The sequence below is a fragment of the Erithacus rubecula genome, assembly GCF_903797595.1.
Source record: "Erithacus rubecula genome assembly, chromosome: 6".
In the NCBI taxonomy this organism is placed as follows: domain Eukaryota; kingdom Metazoa; phylum Chordata; class Aves; order Passeriformes; family Muscicapidae; genus Erithacus; species Erithacus rubecula.
In genome coordinates, this window is record NC_136688.1 from 44,212,127 (window position 1) to 44,234,627 (window position 22,501).

At 38.1% G+C, this 22,501-nt stretch overlaps 1 protein-coding gene across 2 annotated transcripts in view; it reads left to right on the forward strand.

The window, feature by feature from the left end:
* Nucleotides 1-531: 531 nt before the first annotated feature.
* The window catches only part of TDP1 (tyrosyl-DNA phosphodiesterase 1), a 39,798-nt gene continuing 17,828 nt past the window's right edge, over nt 532-22,501 (forward strand). Inside the window, exons 1-14 of one of the 2 annotated variants that reach the window (XM_079309072.1) lie at nt 532-623; nt 1,297-1,847; nt 3,322-3,365; nt 4,069-4,124; nt 6,063-6,159; nt 6,638-6,672; nt 7,746-7,838; nt 9,346-9,516; nt 11,103-11,181; nt 12,424-12,609; nt 13,353-13,401; nt 16,331-16,397; nt 19,304-19,411; nt 20,941-21,043. In XM_079309072.1, the coding sequence (XP_079165198.1) occupies nt 1,301-1,847; nt 3,322-3,365; nt 4,069-4,124; nt 6,063-6,159; nt 6,638-6,672; nt 7,746-7,838; nt 9,346-9,516; nt 11,103-11,181; nt 12,424-12,609; nt 13,353-13,401; nt 16,331-16,397; nt 19,304-19,411; nt 20,941-21,043 (1,635 nt within the window). In that variant the 5' untranslated portion in view covers nt 532-623; nt 1,297-1,300. Of the gene's footprint in view, nt 624-1,270; nt 1,935-3,321; nt 3,366-4,042; nt 4,125-6,062; nt 6,160-6,637; nt 6,673-7,745; nt 7,839-9,345; nt 9,517-11,102; nt 11,182-12,423; nt 12,610-13,352; nt 13,402-16,330; nt 16,398-19,303; nt 19,412-20,940; nt 21,044-22,501 lie in introns of those variants that run through there. The other variant, XM_079309071.1, reaches the window with a different exon arrangement.

Here is a 22,501-nt window from a genome sequence, read left to right on the forward strand (position 1 = left end):
CAAGAGCTTTTACTACAGAACACCTTCAGCACGGGTTGAGCATTTCAGGAAAAAGCAGTATACACAACTCTGAGGACAAGCATTAAGAAAATTCCAGAGACCAGATGAATTTTCAGGAAAGCTTTCCCAGGAGTAGCCTGCCGTGCTGGCGCTTCCAGAATTTGTCACCAGCAGCCACAAGCTTACGATAAATTAAGAGTAACAAGAACAGAGCGCGCAGCTCACTGGAACAGCCAAAGCGCGCTTTGATGCGGGCCGCGCTCCAACTTTGATTAATTTCACACCTGCGTTCCTCCCACCCCTTCCCGAAGTCCTCACGCAGTTATCTCATTAGCGGGGCACTTCAGACACAGTAATTAGCACCGCGCCGAACGAACCATTATGCAAATTCCGCACTTGCCCGTGACCAATGCTAAGGGCAAAGGAGGGCCGGTTAGTGTGACCCAGCTCCCCGAGCCGTGCCCGCTCTGCCGGCGCAGCCCCGGAGCCGCCCGACGCCTCACGGCGGGCGCGCGCCGCCGGCTCAGGGGCGGGGCTGGGCCGCGCCGGGAGGGCGGGGCCGGGCCCGGGCCTGCTCTCCTGCTCTCGGTCCCAGCGCGGGCGCCGCCGGGCACGGCGGGGTGGTGAGTACCCCGCGGGGTGGTGAGTGTGCGGTGGCGGGGAGCCCGCCGGGCTGCGGGGCCGGAGCGGCTGCCGGGACTCTGGTGCCGTAGCCCGCGCCGCGCCTCCCGCGGGCGCTGCCTTCGCCGTGGGGCGGCGGCGGGAGCCGCGGCCGGGGCCGCACGGCCTTCGGCGGCGGGGGGGCGGCGGTGGCCGGGTTCCGCCGCCGCGGTTCGGCGGGAGGCGGCGGAGGGGCTCGCCGGAGCAGTGGGGTGGCGGAGGGAGGCTGCGGTCCCGGAGTGTCCCGCGGGGGCTGCCGGAAAGCGCCGCCCCGGCCCTGCGCTCCGGAATCCGCTCAGCAGAGCGCGCTGGATCGCTCAGCCGAGGGGAAATACTGAATCGTGCAAATCGCACATGATTTTCTGAATGCATTCCTACAGGCGCCTCTGTCTTAGCCCGTTTTCCACGTGCGGGTTTTCACATTTGCTACTTCCCATTTCATGGTTGCCCCCTTTGCACGTGTTCCTTTGTTTCCCGGGCGCAGAAACAAGCCATGTACACTATGAAATTTCCCGGAGATTCTGCCAAATACCAGAGGACAGTTTCTTAGTAATAAACAAATGGAAACTAGGAAAAGAGACAGACTTGAGAGTGACAAAAACGTACAATTTTCATTTCGTGTTTTTTCATCCATAGGAACATGCTTCAGGAAGGCGCACACGGTAAATGGGCAATATCTAGCAGTGATGAAAGTGCCGAGGAAAATTCTGACAGTGAAAAACCATGTACATCTTCACTATCGGATGCTGCATGTGGTAAAACAAGTGACCCACAATATCCATGCTCTGAAGCTAGGAAAGCTGCTCACAAGAGAAAAGCTTCTCCCCTGAAGTTCACTGATACAAGTCTTTCTACAGAATCACCTCCAGCAGTAAAACAGCGACCAAGCCAAGAAGGCTCAGGCTGGTGTCTTTCTAGTAGTGATGAGGAGCCTGAAGATCAGCACAATCATGCACACAAAGAAACAGGGAAAGAGGAAAAATATGATGTGCCCAAAGAGCATCCTTTGAATCTTTGCAAAGATGACAAACTTTTAGAGAATGTGAAAGAAGAGGAGTATAATGTCACACCCAGTGAAGCCCAAGATACCTGGGATTTGGTGACTGGAGGCAATCATTTCAGGTTTTTTCTCACTAAAGTCAGTGGAATTGAACAGAACTATAATTCTGGAGCCCTGCACATAAAAGGTGAACAAGTGGCTTCTACTAGAAGAGGGCTTTTGGGAGAAAGCAAGAGAATACTTATTTTTACTTTGTGGGTATTTTTAAATGCCTGTATTTCTCGGTGTCGCTGACACCAAGTCGTATTCTAACGTGCAAGTTTCTAAAAATTGGTTCTGTTATCTGGACCTTTCTCATTTAGAAGTATAGTGTGTAAAGCATTATTTGCTGATACATTGTAACTTGAGTGAGGCTGCAGAAAGCCAATGAGAATTTAGCCAAGGCTAGTCGTGCTGCTTCTTATTGCTGCTTTTCCTCTGAGCTAGTCTGGGGAAAACCACTTGTCTTTGTGGCACTTAAAGGGGTGTTTTTCTTGGGTGCACAACTTCCAGGGTAGTTGTTTGCACCTGCCTTCATGCTGCTGAGTGGTTTGGAACTAGTAATTGACTATTACTAGATGCAGTACTTCTGGAGTTCTGTGTCTAGTGTTCATGGATCTATTTAAATTCAGCTGTCCATCAGTCAAGATGGAGGGGAGTCTTTGGTGTACAATACTGATGCTTCAGGAATACTGTTAGTTGTCATTCGATGTAAGGGGAAGAGCTTTGTGCACCTGTAAACATCCCTGTAGTTAGAAATAAAATCTTACACATCACAAGGCAGAATAAAAACCTAGTATTAATAAGAGAATTGTGTATAGAAATACAATAAAACAAGGGAAGAAAAAACCTGTAGTTCTTTGAGGGAGAAGAAATTGCTCAAGATAATTAGATTGTAACTTTTCCTCAGCCTCATGCCTGTTAGCACAAGCAGATGCCAGACACTTCAGTTTCTGTACTACAGGATGTTTTTATATGCTTTGTGAATTTGTGGCTTTTGGCCTGTCCTGTCTTGGGAGTCCTGTTGGGTGATTAGTTGAGCTGGTGGACAGGCAGTATTCTTTGTTTGTTTAACCTGCTAAACCAGATTTCTGTAGAGCTAGGACATTAAATAGTTTGCACATCCTGGTAATTACTTGTAGGATATGTTTTAAAGTTGGTGCTGTGCTTTAGTTTTGAGGTTATAAATTCCCAGTTGGATTAGTTTCCTGTATTACTGTAATTGAACTATGGATACACTTATCCCACAATCAGTCTGCAGCAGATAAATGAACATTAACTATGCCCTTATTGCTGCTAACCTGCCACAGTTCTTCTGTTTTTCAAGCCCACTAGAAGGGGAGAAGGTAGTTTAGTTTCCCTTTCCCAATATGATGTTGGACTTTTTCCTAATCAGCTTTTAAAAGTTTTTTCTGTTTTGAGAGGATTATTAATTTTTAAAAGCATATGATCCTAAGTGATTCACAGGAGAGTTAATGACTTGAATACTTGGAGCTGTAAACTTGTGAATGCCTCTGTTACACCAGGTCTATGAACAATCTGGCCCTTGTGCTGTGGTAGTTATCAAGCTGCAAAATGTTTACTTGAAGTCTTATTTATTTATTCTTTAATATTTTTAATAGATATTTTGTCTCCTCTTTTTGGAACTCTCATATCTTCTGCCCAGGTGAGTCTCCTGTTTGCCAAACTGATTTCACTTGCTTGTTTCACTTCATTAATCTTAAACTTGATAACCCACACTTGTGCTACGTAGCTGATATTAGCAGGGAACCTCGTTAAAATACAGAGGGAATTCTAAATGTTTTCAACTGTTGAACAATTTTTTTAAATATAAACACCATCCTATGTTCTGCTGTAGAATTCAGGCAATCATAAGACTACTTTCTCCTGTTTTTGAGGAATGTGCAACTGAGAAGCATGTATTTATGTTCATTTGAATGAAGGTTTTTGAAAGAAAGAATGCCTTGCAATCTAGGAATGATATCTTTGTTATTTCCTAGAAGCTTTTGTTAATTCCTAGATAACTTTGTTATTTCCTAGATGCCATCATTCGTGATATAAACACATGGCAAAGAGATGGTCCTTGAACCTGAGCTTTTACATTATATGCATGTGATTGGTTTTTTTTCTGCATGGTAAATTTTGTGAGCACTAATGCACACTTGTGAGAAATTTAAATTCGTTCTTGAATTGTTAAAGAGAAATGAAAGGATTTGTAAGTCAAAAATACACCTGTTTTTAGAATATGCTATATATGATGTAAGTAGTAATGTGTGATGACTTTACATAGAAAACTTTTTTGCTATAGTTTATTGATCTAGCTGTTTTTTTCTTTTTAATGAGTCTGTTTTCTTTTTCTTACATACAAGTTTAACTACTGTATAGATGTGGGATGGCTTGTAAGACAGTACCCACAGGAATTCAGGTATGTTTATTTTACAAAGGTGAAATGATGAAATTTCCAGATGGTTTCTGTTCATACAGGGTTCTGTTTAAGTGAATGGTAAACACTTCTTTGCAGTGTGATGATTGTTTCTAATTGGATATGTATACTCTTACTTTTCTTTCTACTCTTATTCCACAGTTACAGTTCTCTGATTTCTTTACTTTTTTTGAGACTTGTAAATGATCAGAGTTCAGGATAGCTGATTTCTGGTTATTATTGGTTAACACTGAGGAGGTCCTATTGTGGCCACAATGACATGGCAGTAGATGACCTATAAATATGGAACAAGAAGCTTTTTGCCATACAGTTTACTGAGTCAAGAGCCAGGTAGTGCCAGATAGAGAAAAGAGAGAGTATTGGAAGGCCACACAGAAAACTGTGTGTAAAGGATCAGGATGATTTCATGGATATGATAATAGAAAGTTGATTGATATTGTCATAAAAACACTTGCATGCTTGAAATTCCTTTTTGATAATTGCAAACTCCTGCAGATGAAGTGAGCATATAATGTGTCTTTTTTTTTTTTTTTTTTCATATTACTGCATGTGCAGTAGAATCACAGGGTGGATAAGGTTGGAAGGACCACAGTGAGTTAGGCAGCACACCATTCCTTGTGGGATCCTGCTCTACACGTGTCAGAAAGCTGTCATCAATACTTTCAGGGAACTTCCTGTACTGTTAATGTGTTGTGTTGATTCTCCAGCAGATGTCAGGGTAGTTAGTCCCTCACAAGAACTGGGGTCTGAGGCTGCTTGTACTGCTGCTGTAGAAGGCCTCATCCACTTAGTCCTGCTGATCAGATGGCAGGCAGCAAACACCCACGGCAGTGTCACTCTTACTCATCTGCTCTTTTATCCTAACCCATAATATCTTGATTGATATGTTCAAGTGTTGCCTCATGTGGAGAGCAACTCTACTACTGCACCTTCCTGTCTTTCCTAAACAGCATGTCGCCCTTCATGACAATATTCCAGTTGTGTGAGCTGAGCTATCCCACCATGTCTCTGTAATTACAATGAGATCAAAGCCCTGTGACTGCACACAGATCTCCAGTTCCTCCTGTGTGTACTGTGGTATGCAGGTGTTCTATAGAAGTATTTGAGTGTGCCAGTATCCTGCTGGGGGTGTGAAGGGATGTCCCATAGTCCTGTCCTGTGTGTATGTATTTGACTGCTTGTACTCTGCAGTTATCTCCATCCTGTCCCATCACTCCCTCTAAGTGGCAGGAGAAAAAAGACCACAACTTGTGCTCCAGGTGTCTTGACTGGTTGTCCTAAGACCCTGAAGTCCCTCTTGCTTGTCTGCAGCCTTGTTGGGACTTTGTTGGTACTCACTTGAAAAATCCATAATAATCAGTGGGCTGAGCCAGACTGGGAACTTTCTTGGTGGTGACCCTTACCTGGATCCCAGAGAGGCAACACACCTCCCTACGGATTAGATCTGGTTGGCAGGACCAGAAGTGTAGTTTTAGGGAGAGATCACCAAATTACTACCAGAATAGACCCTCTCCTTTTCCCTATCAATCTTCCATCTTCTCTGTAAGATAATAATTGCTAAATTGTCTTAGATCCACATTGTGTATATTGGTGCTTTTGAGAGCTTATATTTGTCTGTTTCCAGCTCTAGGGATGGGAGTTTATTTAATGATCTTGTATTAAAAAATTTTATTGTATCTGCTTTACTCCAAGCTTCCTGTTTCCCTTTTTTTCTCCTTTACAATTTTCCAGTGTCTATTCTTTAGAGGTTCTATTGTAGTTACTGCTATTTTGAGTTGTTAAGAAGGCCTGTTGATCTCAGTGCCATCTTTCTGCTGGGCTATCTGATGTAGGGGCCAGATGTCATAGCTACATGAAGGAATGGTTTAGGCTAATTGCTGATTCACTTGGTGTTTTAATGGTAATCTCCTTTTGTTTAAGGAAGAAGCCATTGCTGATAGTTCACGGTGAGAAGAGGGAATCCAAAGCTGAACTAATTGCACAAGCACGGCCTTATGAGAATATTAGCTTTTGTCAGGTAATTAATATTTGTATCATCCTTTGGTTGAAGTTAAGCCATCTTTTACACTCCGAGTGTTGTTACTGATAAAAAGACACACCTTATCTGGGAAGTTTTTTGTTACAGGACCATAGGAACATGGTAACAGTGATCCTGGTCAGATGTGATTATGGTAGGCTTCACCCACAAATGTTTGTATAGAACAGCTGCCCACAGAAATGTCACAGGGCTCAGAGAAGAGCTGCTCACCTTTTGTGGCACAAGTTCTGGAACAGTTCCAGCAAGAGTGTCATTACCATTTAAAGTCTAGCTTATAGAAAGTGGAGAGTGCATTAGAATTATTGGGAAGGAAGAGAATGTGTTTTGTGATCTATCCACTAGAGAGCAGTGAAATTAAACAAAATAAGAAGCAATGCACAATTTTAAATTTTAATTGTATTAATTTTGCACAATTAAAAATTGTACAGCAGTTTTTAATGAACTTTTAATTTTGTAGGCTAAACTGGATATTGCATTTGGAACTCACCATACGTAAGTAACACTATGAAACAGAAAGGTCTGCAGCAAAACTGGGTTTCATAGAAATTGTTCAGTCTTAAAGCTTCCAGAAACAGCTTCTATTTAGAAATGACAGGATTGTTGTAGTTTATTGAGATAAATCAGCTATTGAGTAGATATGAGATGTGAAAGTTAAGCAGTTGAACTGGTCTAAGACAGGTGGACTGCAGGTCCTAGCTCATAACTCATGGCTTAATACCAAAACTGTAATGCAAACTTAATCAGTCATGGGCATAGGAACAACACAACACTAATTTACTGATCATGTTTTTCAGTTCATGTGGAAAATCTGAGTCTGGGGAGGTCTTCTCAAAGAATAAACTTGAATTGGATGTAATATAAGTGTCACAAAGCAAATTTTGTAGATAGAAATCTACAGATAAGAACAGATCTTATGTTTTAGCAAAGGTCTTTTGGGCTCAGTTTGGGTTTCACATCTCATGCTTTGGGATATTTTTGGATATTCTGTCTTTACCCAGCTGATGAAAACTTGGATATGAAAATCTGAGCAATTTTTTTACAAAGGATACAGATGTGTGTGTTTATCTCAGTTACTATTTTAAAATTCCTTTGTGCTGTAGCTTGAGTTAAGAATAAAAAATAAATAGCTTTTTTGCCATCAAAATGGTTAGCTCTATACATACCTTATTTTAAAGTAAAAGTCAGTTTAAGAGGAAGTAACTAGGTTTTAATAAATTCAGCTATAAGTAAAGGCCTTTCAGTGTTCCTTAGTGGTTTTTCTGACTCTGAAAAGAGATAAGTTTATCTGAAGAACTATGCAAATATATGAAGTGTTATACAAGTATTCACTTTGTTGTGGGTAAATAGTTGCATAAGATCTTAAGCTGTACTCTGGAATAAAATGTATGGGGATAGTCTAATGATGTGTGAGCTTGGCATGCACGTGGATTAAAGTCTAAGTACTTGCATGATGCAGAACAAATTTTTGAAAATAATTACCTTGGAGCTTTTTAATGAATTGCTAATTTATCTCCCACTCTCAATACACTTGAAATAGATGAAGAGTTATATATCTTTTTTTAAAGGAAAATGATGTTGTTGCTATATGAAGAAGGTCTTCGAGTTGTGATACATACATCTAATCTTATTGCTGAAGATTGGCACCAGAAAACTCAGGGGTAAGCAACAATCCCTAGCAGGTGAATGTTTAATACTTTCTATAGGTATTTGCTACTGCTGGAGATGTGATATTATGTGATCCAATATTGCAAGCCTTGCACTCTTAAGACAGAGCTTTCTAAAACAAAAATTACAAAAATTGGACATAGAATGCGGGGAGCTAAGTCTGAACTCTGCTTGCTTCCTCCTGTTAACAAAACTATCTTCCCAGTTGGCTGATAGCTTAAAATCAGTCTGACTGATAGAAAATTTTATTATGCTGTGCTGTCTCTTCATGAAAAACTACATACCTATAAAGTATGCCATTTAAATAGATGTGAGGCAGATATTATAAAATTATCTTAATAGTGCATGAATAATGTGGATGTACAAATGTTCTGGTTTTGTTGTGATTGTATCTAGAATGTAGTCTGATAAATGTTGGACATTATTGGTTCTGTAATACAGTAGATGACCTAGTATTTGCCCAGTCTCTTTTCCTGATAAAGAATTTTTTTCTTTATTTCTTTTTTTTGGTAGAAGTTTTTAAATTTAATGACTACCTTAGGACATAGTTTTGTTGAGAGCACAAAAAACAGGATTAAGTGGCATATTAATATAAGGGTCCTCAACCTCTTCAGTTTTTTGGCTATTTTTATGGGAGCATTTTTTAGTTAGATGACCACAATAAATCAGGGTATAAAATTTCTTCAAACTAATGGTAAGTTGCTTTTCAGAAGTTACTGTCACTTTGACATCAATTTTGCTGCCATTAAATATGACAGGGTTTTGAGACTACTTGTCTGAGACAAGCTCTTTGAGTGGCAAAAATAGCCACTGATATTTTTTGCCTTTAAATCTTATGGGTGCCTTTAGTATCTTGTGAAAGCTAAGAAGGCATGAAAATACCTATTGGGATACTTAACAAGTTCCTCTACTTGTCAAATATGAGAAATATTTTCTTTTTTAGCTTTTGCATACTGCAGTACTATGCAGTATCACAGTATGGTGATTCTGCATTTCAGAGGATAGTATCAACACATTGTAAAGTTGATGAAGAAGAATTTTTGGTCCCCGTAGCTGCAACAATGTGTGACTGGAAAGAAATGCTAAATGTTTTCCCTGTGTGGTGTCCAACCTATTTTACTCTCATGGAGGTTATTGAGAGGCAACCTGTTACTGTGTGGCACTCTTCAAATGATACAAACCTTTCAGATGCTTTAATTGGTGATTTTCTTTGCAGCTGTGGAAACCATTAGTTTAGCAGAACACATTGCAGTGTTCTATTCCTATAGAAAATGTTGATGAGGGGATTGTTGTTTTCATTTGAAAGTGTTTTATGATTTCAAGTATGAGCTGAATTTGTAGATGTAAAGACAAGACATCTATCATTAGTTCACAATGAATCTGTGGAGTATTTGTTTAGGACCTTCAGATGTGCTTTACTCACGTGCTAAACCCATGTGTTATTGATGCATAGTCTACTTGTTTATGTGGCTGATTTTTTTTTCTTTTTTTTCTTTTAAGAATATGGCTAAGCCCTTTATATCCAAGGCTACCTAAAGAAGCATCTGGTTCTGCTGGTGAATCTGCAACTAATTTTAAATCTGACCTAATAAGTTACTTGGCAGCTTACAGTTCTCCTGCACTCAAGGAATGGATAGATCTGATTCAAGAGCATGATTTATCAGAAACAAGGTATATATATATGTTAAGTTTTTTGTAACTTGCACGTATGGGCTCTTTTTTTTCTAAAAATTAAATATCTGTGTTAAGATCTGTTAGACCTTGTGCTTATTTTTTAAGGTAATCCTGTTTCTGGTTTGAGGGCTCAAAAATGACTCTATGCAGTTAAAAAAATTCTCGTGTAGATTATGTCAGATTGACCAACTTCTAGTTGTATAAGCATGCATTTTAAAAGAAGAAGGTGCACTAGCAGCAACTTTACAGAAGGAAGCTGTAAAGTAATAAGGACTTGCTTTCATTTGAGCTAGTCTGGCTCAAGTATTTACTCCAGTAATATTACCAGAAAAAAAACCCTGTGTTGTATAGGGTTTGTCATGTAAGAGTGATCATATAAGCAAAGGTTACTGGGGTGGGGTTTTAGTCAGAATAGCCTTCTGTTTGTAAGACAGAGTTTAATCCACATACATATCTGTAGGATTTTGCCTATAACAGGCGTGGATTGGTTTTGGTGGGCAATGTTGTGTCTAACTGGTCTTGTAATTGTCTTCTATATTATCACATTGCTGATATTACTTAAGACCAATTCGGGATGCTTAATTTACTTCTTACAAGTAGCTCCACTTAAATATGAGGTTTTACTTCAGAAAGTATAAATCTCCCTGGCAACTTAATTGCTGTTTTATAATCTGAACAAAAATTGTTGAAAAGAAAAGCTGAAAATGGTCATATACTATGGTGGAAATAGAGAGTGAAACCTTGTCTAGCTTATACAATAAAAAGTGCTTTTATCTTTACATGTAATCTTAAAAGATTAGAGAGGGTAAAAAACAGTATGTACTTTATAATCAGGTGAGCTAAGAGCTGCTCTGATTGCATTGATCATCAGCATGAGTTTAAACAGATGAGTTGGGCCCTAGCTGATAGGAGTTTATGCATGAGCTAGGAAAGTCACTTGTTGGGATAAGGATTGCCATTTGATGTGCTGAAAGGGGCATTCAGTCATGGATGGCTAGGCATGACATGCATGCTGTAGGGAATAGCTTCTTAAATAGCTTCTTCTGTTTGTTGTGACTTTAGGCAGCTCTCTTCCCTGCTTTCAGGGCAAAGTCAAATAGGTTGCTAAATCCATTATTAGGAAGTGTTGAAAAAGCTGTACTTTGCTTCTGAACTTTTAGGTGCCCAAATGAAAATTCATACCTGAATCTGCTAATTTGGATGTAGCAGTAGATTGGCTTTATTCAAAATTACATGCCCAGTTATGTGCCAGACAAGCTATTTGTGTGTATTGCTAACATTATCTATCTTCTGCATTTTTGTACACTGAAAAAGATGTAATTCTTGTCTCTGCCATAGAACAGCCTGGTGATGCATGACAGCCATTATAGATGTTGATAACTAATTATACAGCTGAAAATCCATTTTTCTTTATATTATAAATCCCATTTATAATGGGAGAGACATTAAATATTTCTGATTGCATTTGAGTGTTCAATCTTGCTGGTAAGTTTTACTTAAGTACTTTGCTACTTTACAAACCAAAGAACTTGGGATTTACAAAAATCTGTTGGTTTTGTTTTTTGTTTTTTTTCTTTTTTTAGAGTGTATCTGCTTGGTTCTACCCCTGGACGATTCCAAGGCAGTGATAAAGAGAAGTGGGGCCATCTTAGGCTCAGAAAGGTACTGAAAATGTAACCTTTTTTGTTAATATCCCTTAAAATGTAAAAAGAATTTTGGAGAGAATTCTTCAGTTCCTTCCAATTTTTCCTGCAGTCATCATCAGTCTTTTACTACATTGTTACAGTTAAAGTAGCAATAACATATATAAACTTGCTACTTAGATGTTAACTACATTTATTTAGGTAAGCTGTAATGGTAAATCTTCAAGGTTGCATATATCAAGTTTGTATTTGTAGGGACTCTTCTTGTTTGGTTTGGACCCTTTTTTTTTTTCCTTTAGAGTTTGATGAGGTATTTCATGTCATTTATTAAATGCTTCTCATAATTGGAGAATTTTTAACTTGCACCTCCTGCTGAAGAGACATTATTTCAAATACTGTCATGGTTTTTGTATGAAACTAATGCTGTCTGTGGCAAACTTCTGTGACATACAGAATATTTATGTATCACACTGCATTTCAACATGAGGTTACTCTTCTAGACATCCCTTTCCTCATTAAGAGCTTGTCCTTCCTGGTCGATGTTGTCTGATGTGTTTTTGCCTAGTTAGAATGAAGAAGCTTGTAAGGGAGAAAGATGGTCTTTTGTCAAATGTTTCTGTGATTTAAAAAAGGTTTTAGTGACAATGCAGATAGATGTGATATTACTATGTTGATGACTGAAGCCATTAGATTGTATGTTTGCTCTAGAGTGAGGTAAAGGTAGCAAGTACATACAATTTAATATCTGTCTACATCCATCTGTTTTTAATGTGGCTTTAAATTCCATTCCCAGCTGTAGAACTCCTCTAAAAGGATCGTTTCAATTTTCTTCTCAATTGTTCTTTTTTCCTGTCTTATTGTAGGCCTCTATTGTAGCTGGGTGCCACGGCTTTAGGATACAAGAGGAATTTATGGCAAACAACCACCAAATATAAAAAATGTTCAGTTGTTTTATTTATTGTGACTTCTGAAGCTAATGTTTTATGTTTTTAGAAAGAACTGCTAACATTCTTTTCACTCATTATTTAATGGTTGGCTTTGATGCTTTTGGGTAAAACTTGTAATGCTTAATGTGGAAGTGAGTTTATTTGGAAAGCCTGGTGTTTGGTTTTTTTATTGCAAAGTTAAATATTCAGTATGAATGTTAATCGCATTATCATAAGTGAATTATAGAGGATTTATTCTATCAGAAGTGATATCAAACTGATTAAGGTAATCTTTGTGTGTTGAAGTGTGACAGTGTTTTAATTCCCCTCACCAGCTTTTGAAGGAGCATGCTGTGTCAGTACCAGCACAGGAATGCTGGCCTCTTGTTGGGCAGTTCTCAAGCATCGGTTCGATGGGAGCTGATGGGTCCAAGTGGCTGTGCTCAGAGTTCCAGGAGAGCCTGGTGGCTGCAGGCAGCAGTCTCACAACTTTCCGTAAATGTGATGTCCCAATCCATTTGGTATGTCCCTGAGATGATGGTGACCTTTATTTAACACTTACTACTTTGTTTTGACAATCTTAGTCATTGGTTGCTTTTAACTATTGGAAGACAATAGTGGAGTTTTCATCATGAAATTATATATATGCCACTTAATGCCATTTAGTTGTGTGTGGTTTGCTATTAAAATGTCCCATAATTTCCACTAGATTATATATCATCTCATCAAAATTATCTTCTCATTCTATAGCTTGTCTTCCATTGGGTTTTATAGATGCATCTGTTTTTTTCCTACTGAGGTGTAACTGAATCCTTAGCCATTAATACCTTTGGTTATTAGCACAATTAAGGGGAGGAGCAAAAAAGCTTGTGGCAGGAGCTTGTTAAATCAAGGAAAAATTATGGTCAAACTGTGCCTTTACCATGTGCTACTTGCCCCTGCCTACTCAAACCTTGTATTTGAAGTGTGAGACTAAAATCTCATAAAATGACGTTAAGAGCTAGCTTTGGCTACTCTTAAAGTGGTTGAAGCAGTATTACTTGAGACTTGCTAGCTAATTTTGGTTAGCTCTGTAAGAGTGGTAAAAATATTAGACTTTTTGTGTTACTGGCATAATTATAGTTGTAAGCTGCAGTGTAAATTTATTAATTCCGAAAAACAAAATTTTTAATATTTTTTCTCAAGTGTTCTTTAATGTGTTTGCTTGCAAATTGACACTTAGAGCTGTTTTGGTTTTTTTATTTTTTGTTTTTCCTCCATGAAGGTTTATCCTACTGTGAACAATGTGAGGCAAAGTCTAGAAGGCTATCCTGGTAAGCATATTAATCCCCATTTATTTGCTTTTTGTGGTGATAAGTGTCCTACAAAATCTCTTCAGCGATTAATGTTAAATGAACATGAAGTTCTCATCTTGCTGAGAATGTGATAGGTCACAGTAGAACCTTATTGCTTTTGCTGGAGCTCTGACTCCAGGTCTCCTGTTGTGATTGAATAGAAAAGGTTTTGTGGGCATTGATATGTAATGTTTGTCTGTCCTAGCCATGTTCATATGTCACTGTATAGGAAAACAGCAGCTCTTGCCCACTGCTCTTACTCCAGTCATAACTTCATTTTTGCAGAAAATTCAGGTTTGAGTATGTCAAGTTCTCCTTCTGTTTTCATTGCATTGTCATTTTGTACATCAGATGCAATGGAGGCTAAGGTGTTATTGATCTTTTTTCTTAAATGTGGTGATATACTACTGTTCTGTTCATTATTTCCATGTTTATTTTCATTATATTTTCATGTTTGTAAAAGCATAGCCCCATAGCTCCATCCAACCTGAGACAGGATTGGGTACTGTAGTACTCTGATACAGGCAAGCTTCTGTTACTCAAAAACAAGTCTTCAAAAGGTCAAGGCAATTGGAAGAGATTCATGAGGACTGAAAGAAAAGAATTCTTTCCTGTCTGTAGGAAGGTGGATGTAGGAACCCATAGACCTGCCAGCATCACCTTGATCCCCAGGAAGGTGATGGAACAGGGAATCCTGGAATTATTTCCGAACATATGATGGAAAAAGGTGGTGACTCAGAGTAGTCAGCGTATATTTTTAAAGGAGAAATAATGTCTAATTAACCTGATGTCCTTCTATGATAAGTGGCTTGATGAATGAGAAGTGCCTGTAGGTGTTGTTCACCTTGCCTTTGTCTTTAAACACTGTCTTCTCTAACATCGTTTACAACAATGTGATTAAGTACAGGCTGGGTGAGTGGAAAGTGAGGCAGATTGGGAATTGGCTGAGCTGCCAGGCCTTAGAGGCTGTGAGTATTGGCACAAAGGCCAGCAGGAGGTCAGCCACTGGTGGTGGCATGTGCCAGGCACTGGTCTTGGGGTCATGCATTGTCTTCATCAGTGATCTGGATGGTGGGGCAGAGTACACCTGTAGGGAGTTTCCAAATACTGCAGACTGGGGAGGAGGAGTTGATATATTGGATGATCCTGCAGTCAGTCAGAAGAACTGTGCAGGCTGGAGAAATGGGCAGACTGCAACCTCAGGCAGTGCAAAGTACTGAGCTGGGGCAAGAGTAGCCCAGGCATGAGTGAACACTGGGGGTTAACCAGAGGTGAACAGCTTTGCAGAAAAATACCAGGAAGTGCTGATGGTCACTAAGCTGAAGATGAACCAGCAATGCACCCTTGTAACAAGAAGGCCAGCAGAATCCTGGGCTGTATTAGGAAGTACATAGCCAGAAAGTGACCTGTCCTGTCTGTTTGGCACTAGTAAGACCACTTGTGGAGTGCAGTGTCCAGTTGTTGACTTTGCAGTACAACAGATATGGACATACTGAACCCAAGTACTGCAGAAAGCCACAAAGATGAATAAGGAATTGGAGCATCTGTTATAGAAGGAGAGACTGAGAGAGCTGGATAATTCTTGGAAAAGAATGCTTTCCTGAGAAATCTTATGAAAGTATATAAATATAAATTATGGGAAGATGCAAAGTAGAGTCAGATGCTTTGCGTGGTGACCAGGGAAAGAACAAAAGGCAATGTATGTACATGGGAATCTCCTGTATCTTGATTTATCCTTACAGCAGAATTGTGTTCTGATGTGCAAATGGACTAGGTTGCTCATAGAGGCTGTAGAGTCTGTTTTAGAACATACTCAAAACCTGACAGAACACTGTACTGAACAGTGTGCTCTGTTCAACTCTGCTTTGAGCCTGGAGTTATTCTGGATGATCTCCAGAGGGTTCTTTTAACTTCAACAATTCAGTGGTTCTTTGGCTTTGCTCAGTTATTAAGTGTGTTCCAAGCTGGATACCTGTGCTCCTATGCACAAGAGTAGCTTTTGAATTCTAGGAGCTGGTGGATTTTGAACATGGAGCTACATTAATGTTTTCAGTTTTTGTCTTTCCTCTGGTTAGTGTTTCGACATATGCAGAAATTGCAGCCAGAGAATTTATAGCTATCTGTGTTTCCCAGAATTAAGTTACAGTATCTTTAAATACAAATGGTTATCTATAGCCCAGTGACTTCTTACTGTAATTTCTTTCCTATTTTGAAATAACTTGATGAATTATATGACTCAGTGTTAGAGCAAATGAACAGTTTTGTGGACTCCTGCAGTTACTGCATTCCTGCGAGTAGTAAAGCTTTTGTAATGGGTTCTTACAGTGTTTTCTAGTACATGTTGTATACAGTAGGCTTTGCATCATGCTTTTACTACACAACACTAATATAATTCAATATGCCTGGCTGATTCTTAAATCCATTTCAAGAAATCACGATGTGCATTAGCCAAAGGCTGAATCAATACAAAAATAACTTCATCATAGAAATTTCCTTTTTTATATAACATTATTTGGGATTTGCAAGGCATATTCTATCTTCTGAAAGCTACTTGGTTTGTTTCCTCTAGTTTGTATGGGTATGGGTTTATTTTCTGTACTTTGTATGGGTGATTCCAATCTGTTGATACTAAGTAATATCATATAAAAAACTACCCACAGTTCTCCCTATATACAGTTTCTGGTTTTCCTAGTGTAAATGTGCTGTATAATTTTCAGGAACTTGTTAAATTATAAGAATGGAAAAATCCCCAGCAAGTATATACCATTTTAATGCTACTGGAGCATTTAACAATTTCTTGAAAGTAACTCATGAAGGTAGGACGGACAGCATATTCCCCAAGATGCTTGCTGCTTTTAGAATGTCTTTCAAAAAATAAATGTACATGTTCTATTTTTTTTTCCTTAAGCTGGTGGCTCACTTCCGTACAGTATACAGACAGCACAGAAACAGCTATGGTTGCATTCCTATTTTCAGTAAGTAGAACTCAGTTCTTTGGGGGTTTTTTTCAGACTATATGTTTAAAGTTACAGTGCTGTAATGTTTGAGTGTTCAAAGCAAGTATGATACAATTATGATATTCCTAAACTCCTTAAAATAAAGGTGTTTAGTTCCTTATCTGCTGGGTTAATAGAAAATATGCTGTTTATCTATAAAGATTTTATGGGATGATGTTGCTACTGGATTATGTTTCTGTAAACTTATATAATTCTCCCTTCTCTGAGCAGGAAAAACTCCCTTTTTTTTTTTTTTTTTTTGACTTCCAGTTATATTTCACTTTCCCCACTTGTGCCTCTGTATTAATGGTCTGTCAACTGAGCTACAAGACTAGGAAGGCTTTTTTTGGTGGTTGCTTTATTTTTTTCTTCTAAGTACAACAGTCTTGCTGCAAAAATTCTCAGTCCCTAATGGCAATATCTTTTGTTGAAGATGCCTGACATTTTCTATTAAGAATTTCTATTTCCATGTGCTACTAGTTGTGCCAAATTCTAACAGTCTGACACATTCCTTGCCAGATGTCTCCCGCAGGCTGAATCGTTAAAAGCTTATGCATGTTTAGAGAACAATGGGAAAAGTTGTTTTGCAAAGATCAAAAAACATTAATAGAACTTGTAACCTCTTACAAGACCACAACTTCCCATTCCTTTCATCAGAAACTTTTAACTCTTCTGGGCAGAAGTTGCTCTGGTAAGAAAATTCACTGAGTAAGATTGTGTTCAGTTGGGTATATATTCAGGGGACTGAAATGGAATTGCTAGTGGCAGAGAGCATCCTCCATTCTAGAAAGTGATTGCTGCTGTGAACCTTGCTGGTCCATGTCTAAGGAATGGAACTTTGGTAGAAAGCATGTGAGGCTTTGTTTCCTGCCTTTAAACTGTGTCCTCTGAACACATTCAACAAAGGAAGAAAGCTGCAATCAACTTGAAGCTTTCAAGATTGTTCAGTCGTGATAGAGCAAAAAAATTGTAAATCTGGGGGTGTTTGTGCAGTCTTAATTCAGTTTCTGTAGTCATACCTCATGATAATCTTACTGCATGAAAGATTTAAGTTTTTTTCAGCTAGTCTCTTATTTAGAGATTTAGTACGTGTTTGTGCTTTCCTACTAGGAAAAGCATGGCCAAAATATATGCTCCCCTTTCTGATCTTAACTTCCTAAAATAGAAGTTTCAATCACTTCTGATGAAATCAAACTGCAGTTAGAGTGCTGTAGGTAATAGATAGAAGTAAGGCACACTACTTGTAACTGTCCTAAGATAAGGAGGCAAAAAGGCAGTAGACTGAGATAGTATCTCAGAATAACTGCAGTTAGTGCTGAGGGGAGAAGTTTGTCCCAGAGTAAAGCAGTGAGGCAGAGCTAAAGAAAATCAATTTTAAATTCCCAGTTCTACTGTTTTTCCTATTTTTCATTTTTACAATTTTATTTGAGTTACCTAATTATTTTTGGTCCCATAAACTTAAAGATGCTTGCCTAAACTGTCAGTTGTGAGAGAAAAGCTATTGACCAAGGTGGTTGAGTCATAATTCAGCCTTATAATCTATATGTATGGAAAGTGTTGAGTTTGTAGGGGAAGACAAGTTTACTCAGCTAATTCCTTATCATATGTATCTTAATCTGTCCTATAGAAACAGATTTTAATGCCGCTTGCATCAAAATATAAAGAAGTCTATTTTGCATCAAACATGCAGTGTTTCAGCTCTTTTCCTTCAAGAATACAGGACCAGTTCTTAGAGGTTTTTTCCTTCATCAGGGGAGATATTTTAAAGTTCTAGAGAAAAACCCCTGTGTGTGTGTGTGTCTGTGCTCTCTTCTTAGATGACTTCCATGCAAGACCAGCACAGGTTGTTAAGGTAACTAGGTCCTCACCCATGAAATACAAAGCCTTTTAGTTTTAAGTGCACTGTATGTGTTAGTCCTAAAAGTCAACGTAGGTAACTAATTCCAGCCCTTCCAAGTCAGTCTGTTCAGGCTTTTAGAGGAACACAGAGCACTTAAGTTTTTCAGAGTTAATTGATTTTTTGATTTACCTATTAGAGGAGAATGCTAAGTTTGGGAAACAGGATTGTGGCAACTGAAACCAGAATCTTCCTTCAAATCTGGGGAAAAAATGTGTCTGGTGTGTTAAGAAGCTTTCTTCCTGAATTTGGGTGAGGACTAACAACTGTGAACATAAAGTGCTTCTTAATGCTGTGACTGCACACCTTCAGTTATGTACATACATTTGTTGCTTGCTTAGAGTTTAATTCTGTAACATTGATGCTGAATTAATTCAGCAATGACTTGTTATTTTAAACTAGTTTTTTTATATAGATGTATTACACATCTATGGACATAGAGAATGCACATGGATGTATTCTCTTAAACCTTCACATTTCTCAGTGGCTTAGAGGCACAGAAAGGGGAAGAGGAAAAGTAGCAGCAACAATCTACCACTTGCCTCTGCCTTTATGTTATGGATAATAAATTATAATAAACTTGGGGAATTCTATGAGGTTTAGTTTGGTGCCAAACCAGTTGCATAAAGTCATAATCATTGGTAGTTTTCAAAGAAGATATATTGGCCAGAAGTTTAGACTTGTTTAGTTCCTTGAGTGCTATCTGGAGTGGAGGAATGGAAAAAGCTTATTAGGGAAACCTGACACACTGAGGAGAATATCTCTCTGGGTTGCTTGTAAGGACAAAAATCCCTGCCCTTCTGACTACTAGTAAAATTTTTAACAGTTTATTTAAATGTAGTGTTTTAAGATTTTCTCTAGGAGAACCAAGTGTTGAGTGTGACAAGTATAAGTAGTGTTCCTGAAATCATGGTGCAGTAGTATGGTGAGTATGTTTTAGACCTCAAAATAAAACCATATATGAAAAGAATTCCCTTTGCTTTTCTAGCAAATGGTCAGCAGAAGTCACAGGTCGAACTCATGCTATACCTCACATTAAGACATACATGAGACTCTCTCCTGACTTCCAGAAGATTTCATGGTTCTTGGTAACAAGGTAAACATCTAACCAGTGCAGCTCTCACTTAAGAACTTCTTATATGGGGGGTTTTTGTCAGCTGCAGGCCTGGTGAGTTATTTCCATAACCCTCATAATACTTCAATTAGTAATATGAATTTTTGTCCATATTTAATGTTTCTCCATTGCATTGCCCCATTTGAGGCTACAGATTGAACTAATTGTCAGGATCTGTTGGTACTTACACTAAAATCATGTCTGAGTTGTGACTGCCAGTTTTGGGGTTCAACACCAACTAAAGTGATAAATATTTTTAAATCATGGGTTAAGTTTCTTTAAGATATTCTGTGGTTTGGTATAGTATGAATGTACTGGTTTCTAGAAAACAGGTACACTTTGGGTTAGTTGAAGTAATCATTGGGCTGGCCTACTGTTATAAAACATACACATACCTAGAATTTAAAATATGATCTTTTGTCAGATTAAGTTGTTTAGTAGTCTGCCTTGAAATATAAGCTTTATATTTCTGTGGTTTAGTTGTTAAAGAAACCGAAAGAGGAAGCAAGAAATTTCTTGACTTGCAGGGAGAATAGCTTGTTATGAACAAAAGTAAAGATATGTTTCAGTTTTGCCAAAACTTATTTTTATGCAACCCTATATTCTACAGATTATGATCTGTCCTTACTCTTAAATGCTTGGTTACTTTAATTTTTTTTTCTCTTTATATTTGGTCTCTTTAAATTTCATTACTCATTGCTACTGTTGCCTGCAATAGTGGTAGTGATTAATGTGCTTTTTAAAAGGTTCTAAGTCATTTAAATGTGATGCTCACTCCACCTAATGCAGAAATTCATGGTTACTTTATCTTCTCATGTTTCTTCTGTTCCACCATTTGCTGTTACCAAGCAGCATCCACTGTGTCCATCAGTTGAAACATAATATGTAAATTTTGTATTGTGCTGTAGAAGTAGGTTTTGACAACAGAATTGCATAAATTTTTTCACTCCCAAATTGATCTACTTTTGTAGTAGATACTGATAAAAGATTGACTACAGCGTGGTGCTGAATAGCAAATTGAAACAACCTCTTTGATAAGTATTTGTTTTCATAAATAGATCAAAGAAAAAAATGCCAAGAGCAAAAGATTCTGTAACATTTTGTACTAAAATGCAAACCCACTCTGTACTAAATGTATTATAAGTAGTCATAATTGACCTAGCCTTTAATCTTCTTAAGTCATCAAATTTAAGCTATTTACCAGTACCAAATTCCTTTCTGAAATGTGCAGAGAAGATTCAAAAGGCTGAATTTGTCTTGTAGATGTTATGACAAAAATAGGCTTGTATAATTATCCACATGTGTTGTATGAATGCCTTTCTACATATTGTCTCTTGCTCCCACTGTGCTGTAAAAATAGCAATAAGGAATAACAACTAAGTTACTTTTTGTGAGAAGACTATTCTGATTGAATTTAAGTTCTGCTAGAAGGATGTTGCTACACTACATTATTTGAATGTTTTCTGTCCTGAAGATTGTGCCTCACTAATATGTTTTGTTTCTTTTCACAGTGCCAATCTATCTAAAGCAGCTTGGGGAGCTCTGGAGAAGAATGGCAGCCAGCTGATGATCCGTTCTTATGAACTTGGAGTTCTGTTCTTGCCTTCAGCTTTTGTAAGTTCATAGTTCAAGCACAAATCCTGGGATATTATGGAATTCTGCAAATATTTATGAATACAAGCATAACTGAATAATCCAATCAGTAGGTTCTATATTTCCAGATTAGAGAGATCAAAGGAAATGGAATTTGTGAGGTATTCACAGAGTCTTGTTTTCCTACACAGCAGGTATGGATATAGTATTGCTGCAACTATTTTCCTTACTGACAGGCAATAATACTTTAAAATTGTAACATATAGTCTATACATTACTGGAAAGGATGATCAAATCTCTTGTACTTTTTTAAATTAGCCTGTGAGTGCATATTCTCATTAAAGTAAGGTGAGTGTGTGTTGTAACTTGAGAAACGATTCCTAATGTTGCACCTAATTTTGCAGTCACTGCTTATTCTCTGAAATGCATTTGTAGTCATGTGACTGTCTCTTGATATCAAGTTCCTCATTGAAGTACACTTGCTGATTTTTAACTCTCTAAAAATCCTGTGGTAGAAAATTCTTAATTGTACACTGTATTTAGGAAAAAAGCTTCTCTTCATTGTTTAGGTTGGGTTTTGTCTATTACCTGATGGAGGCAGATGCAGGTTTATTGTTAAATGGTTGATTCCTCCTCCTCTCTGGTGAGCTGACAGTACCAAAATGTTCTCAACAGCAGTTAGTCTATGATTACAAACCATTCAAACTTCTTCCTGAGTGAAATTTCTTCTTTCCAGGGAAGAAACTGCAAGTTTCTCTGAAAAAGTGTTTGTATGCTGAAAGTCCTTAGAAATATTTTGCTGATGGAAGAGTATTTATTTTCTAGATAGTTCACAGATGATCACATGATGTTCTGTCATTTCTGCTGATTAGTAACGTAGTCCCAAATGAAAATTTACTAATATTATGACATTGTAAAAATGTTTGCCTACCATAACTGGATAATTGTAGTCTCCTGAGAGTGCATATTAAGATTGATGGTTTCTGACTGCAGCTAAAGAACTCCTGTATCACACTCTTGACATTTATAATGAGTTTGCATAGTAGTGAGGTCTCTGATATAATGAACCTTGGAGATTTTTCTCTCTAGCATGGTTTATGTGGAAGAAAATGTGTTTATCAGAGAGTGAGACAGTAAAAATCCTACAGCTTCTTATAGTAGGAAGCAATGTTATTTATAGTAATGACCTCTAAAAAAAAGAAACCTGTTTGTATAAACAGCTATTAATAACAGAATAATGAAGCACTGGGCAAACAAAGTTGTGCAAAAATTCAACTGGCTTTTCTGTGCATACTTCAAATGGATAGAAAATCAGGAATATTTGAGTTAGTCTTTTTGCCAAGAATGACCAACCATACCTTTTATAGATCTTTCTCATCTGCAAACTTTTCACTGAAAAAACTTTTCACTGAAACAACAAAAATCCCTCCCACCTCCCACTACTATTCCCTCCTCCAAAGCTCTCTGAGAAATATTTGA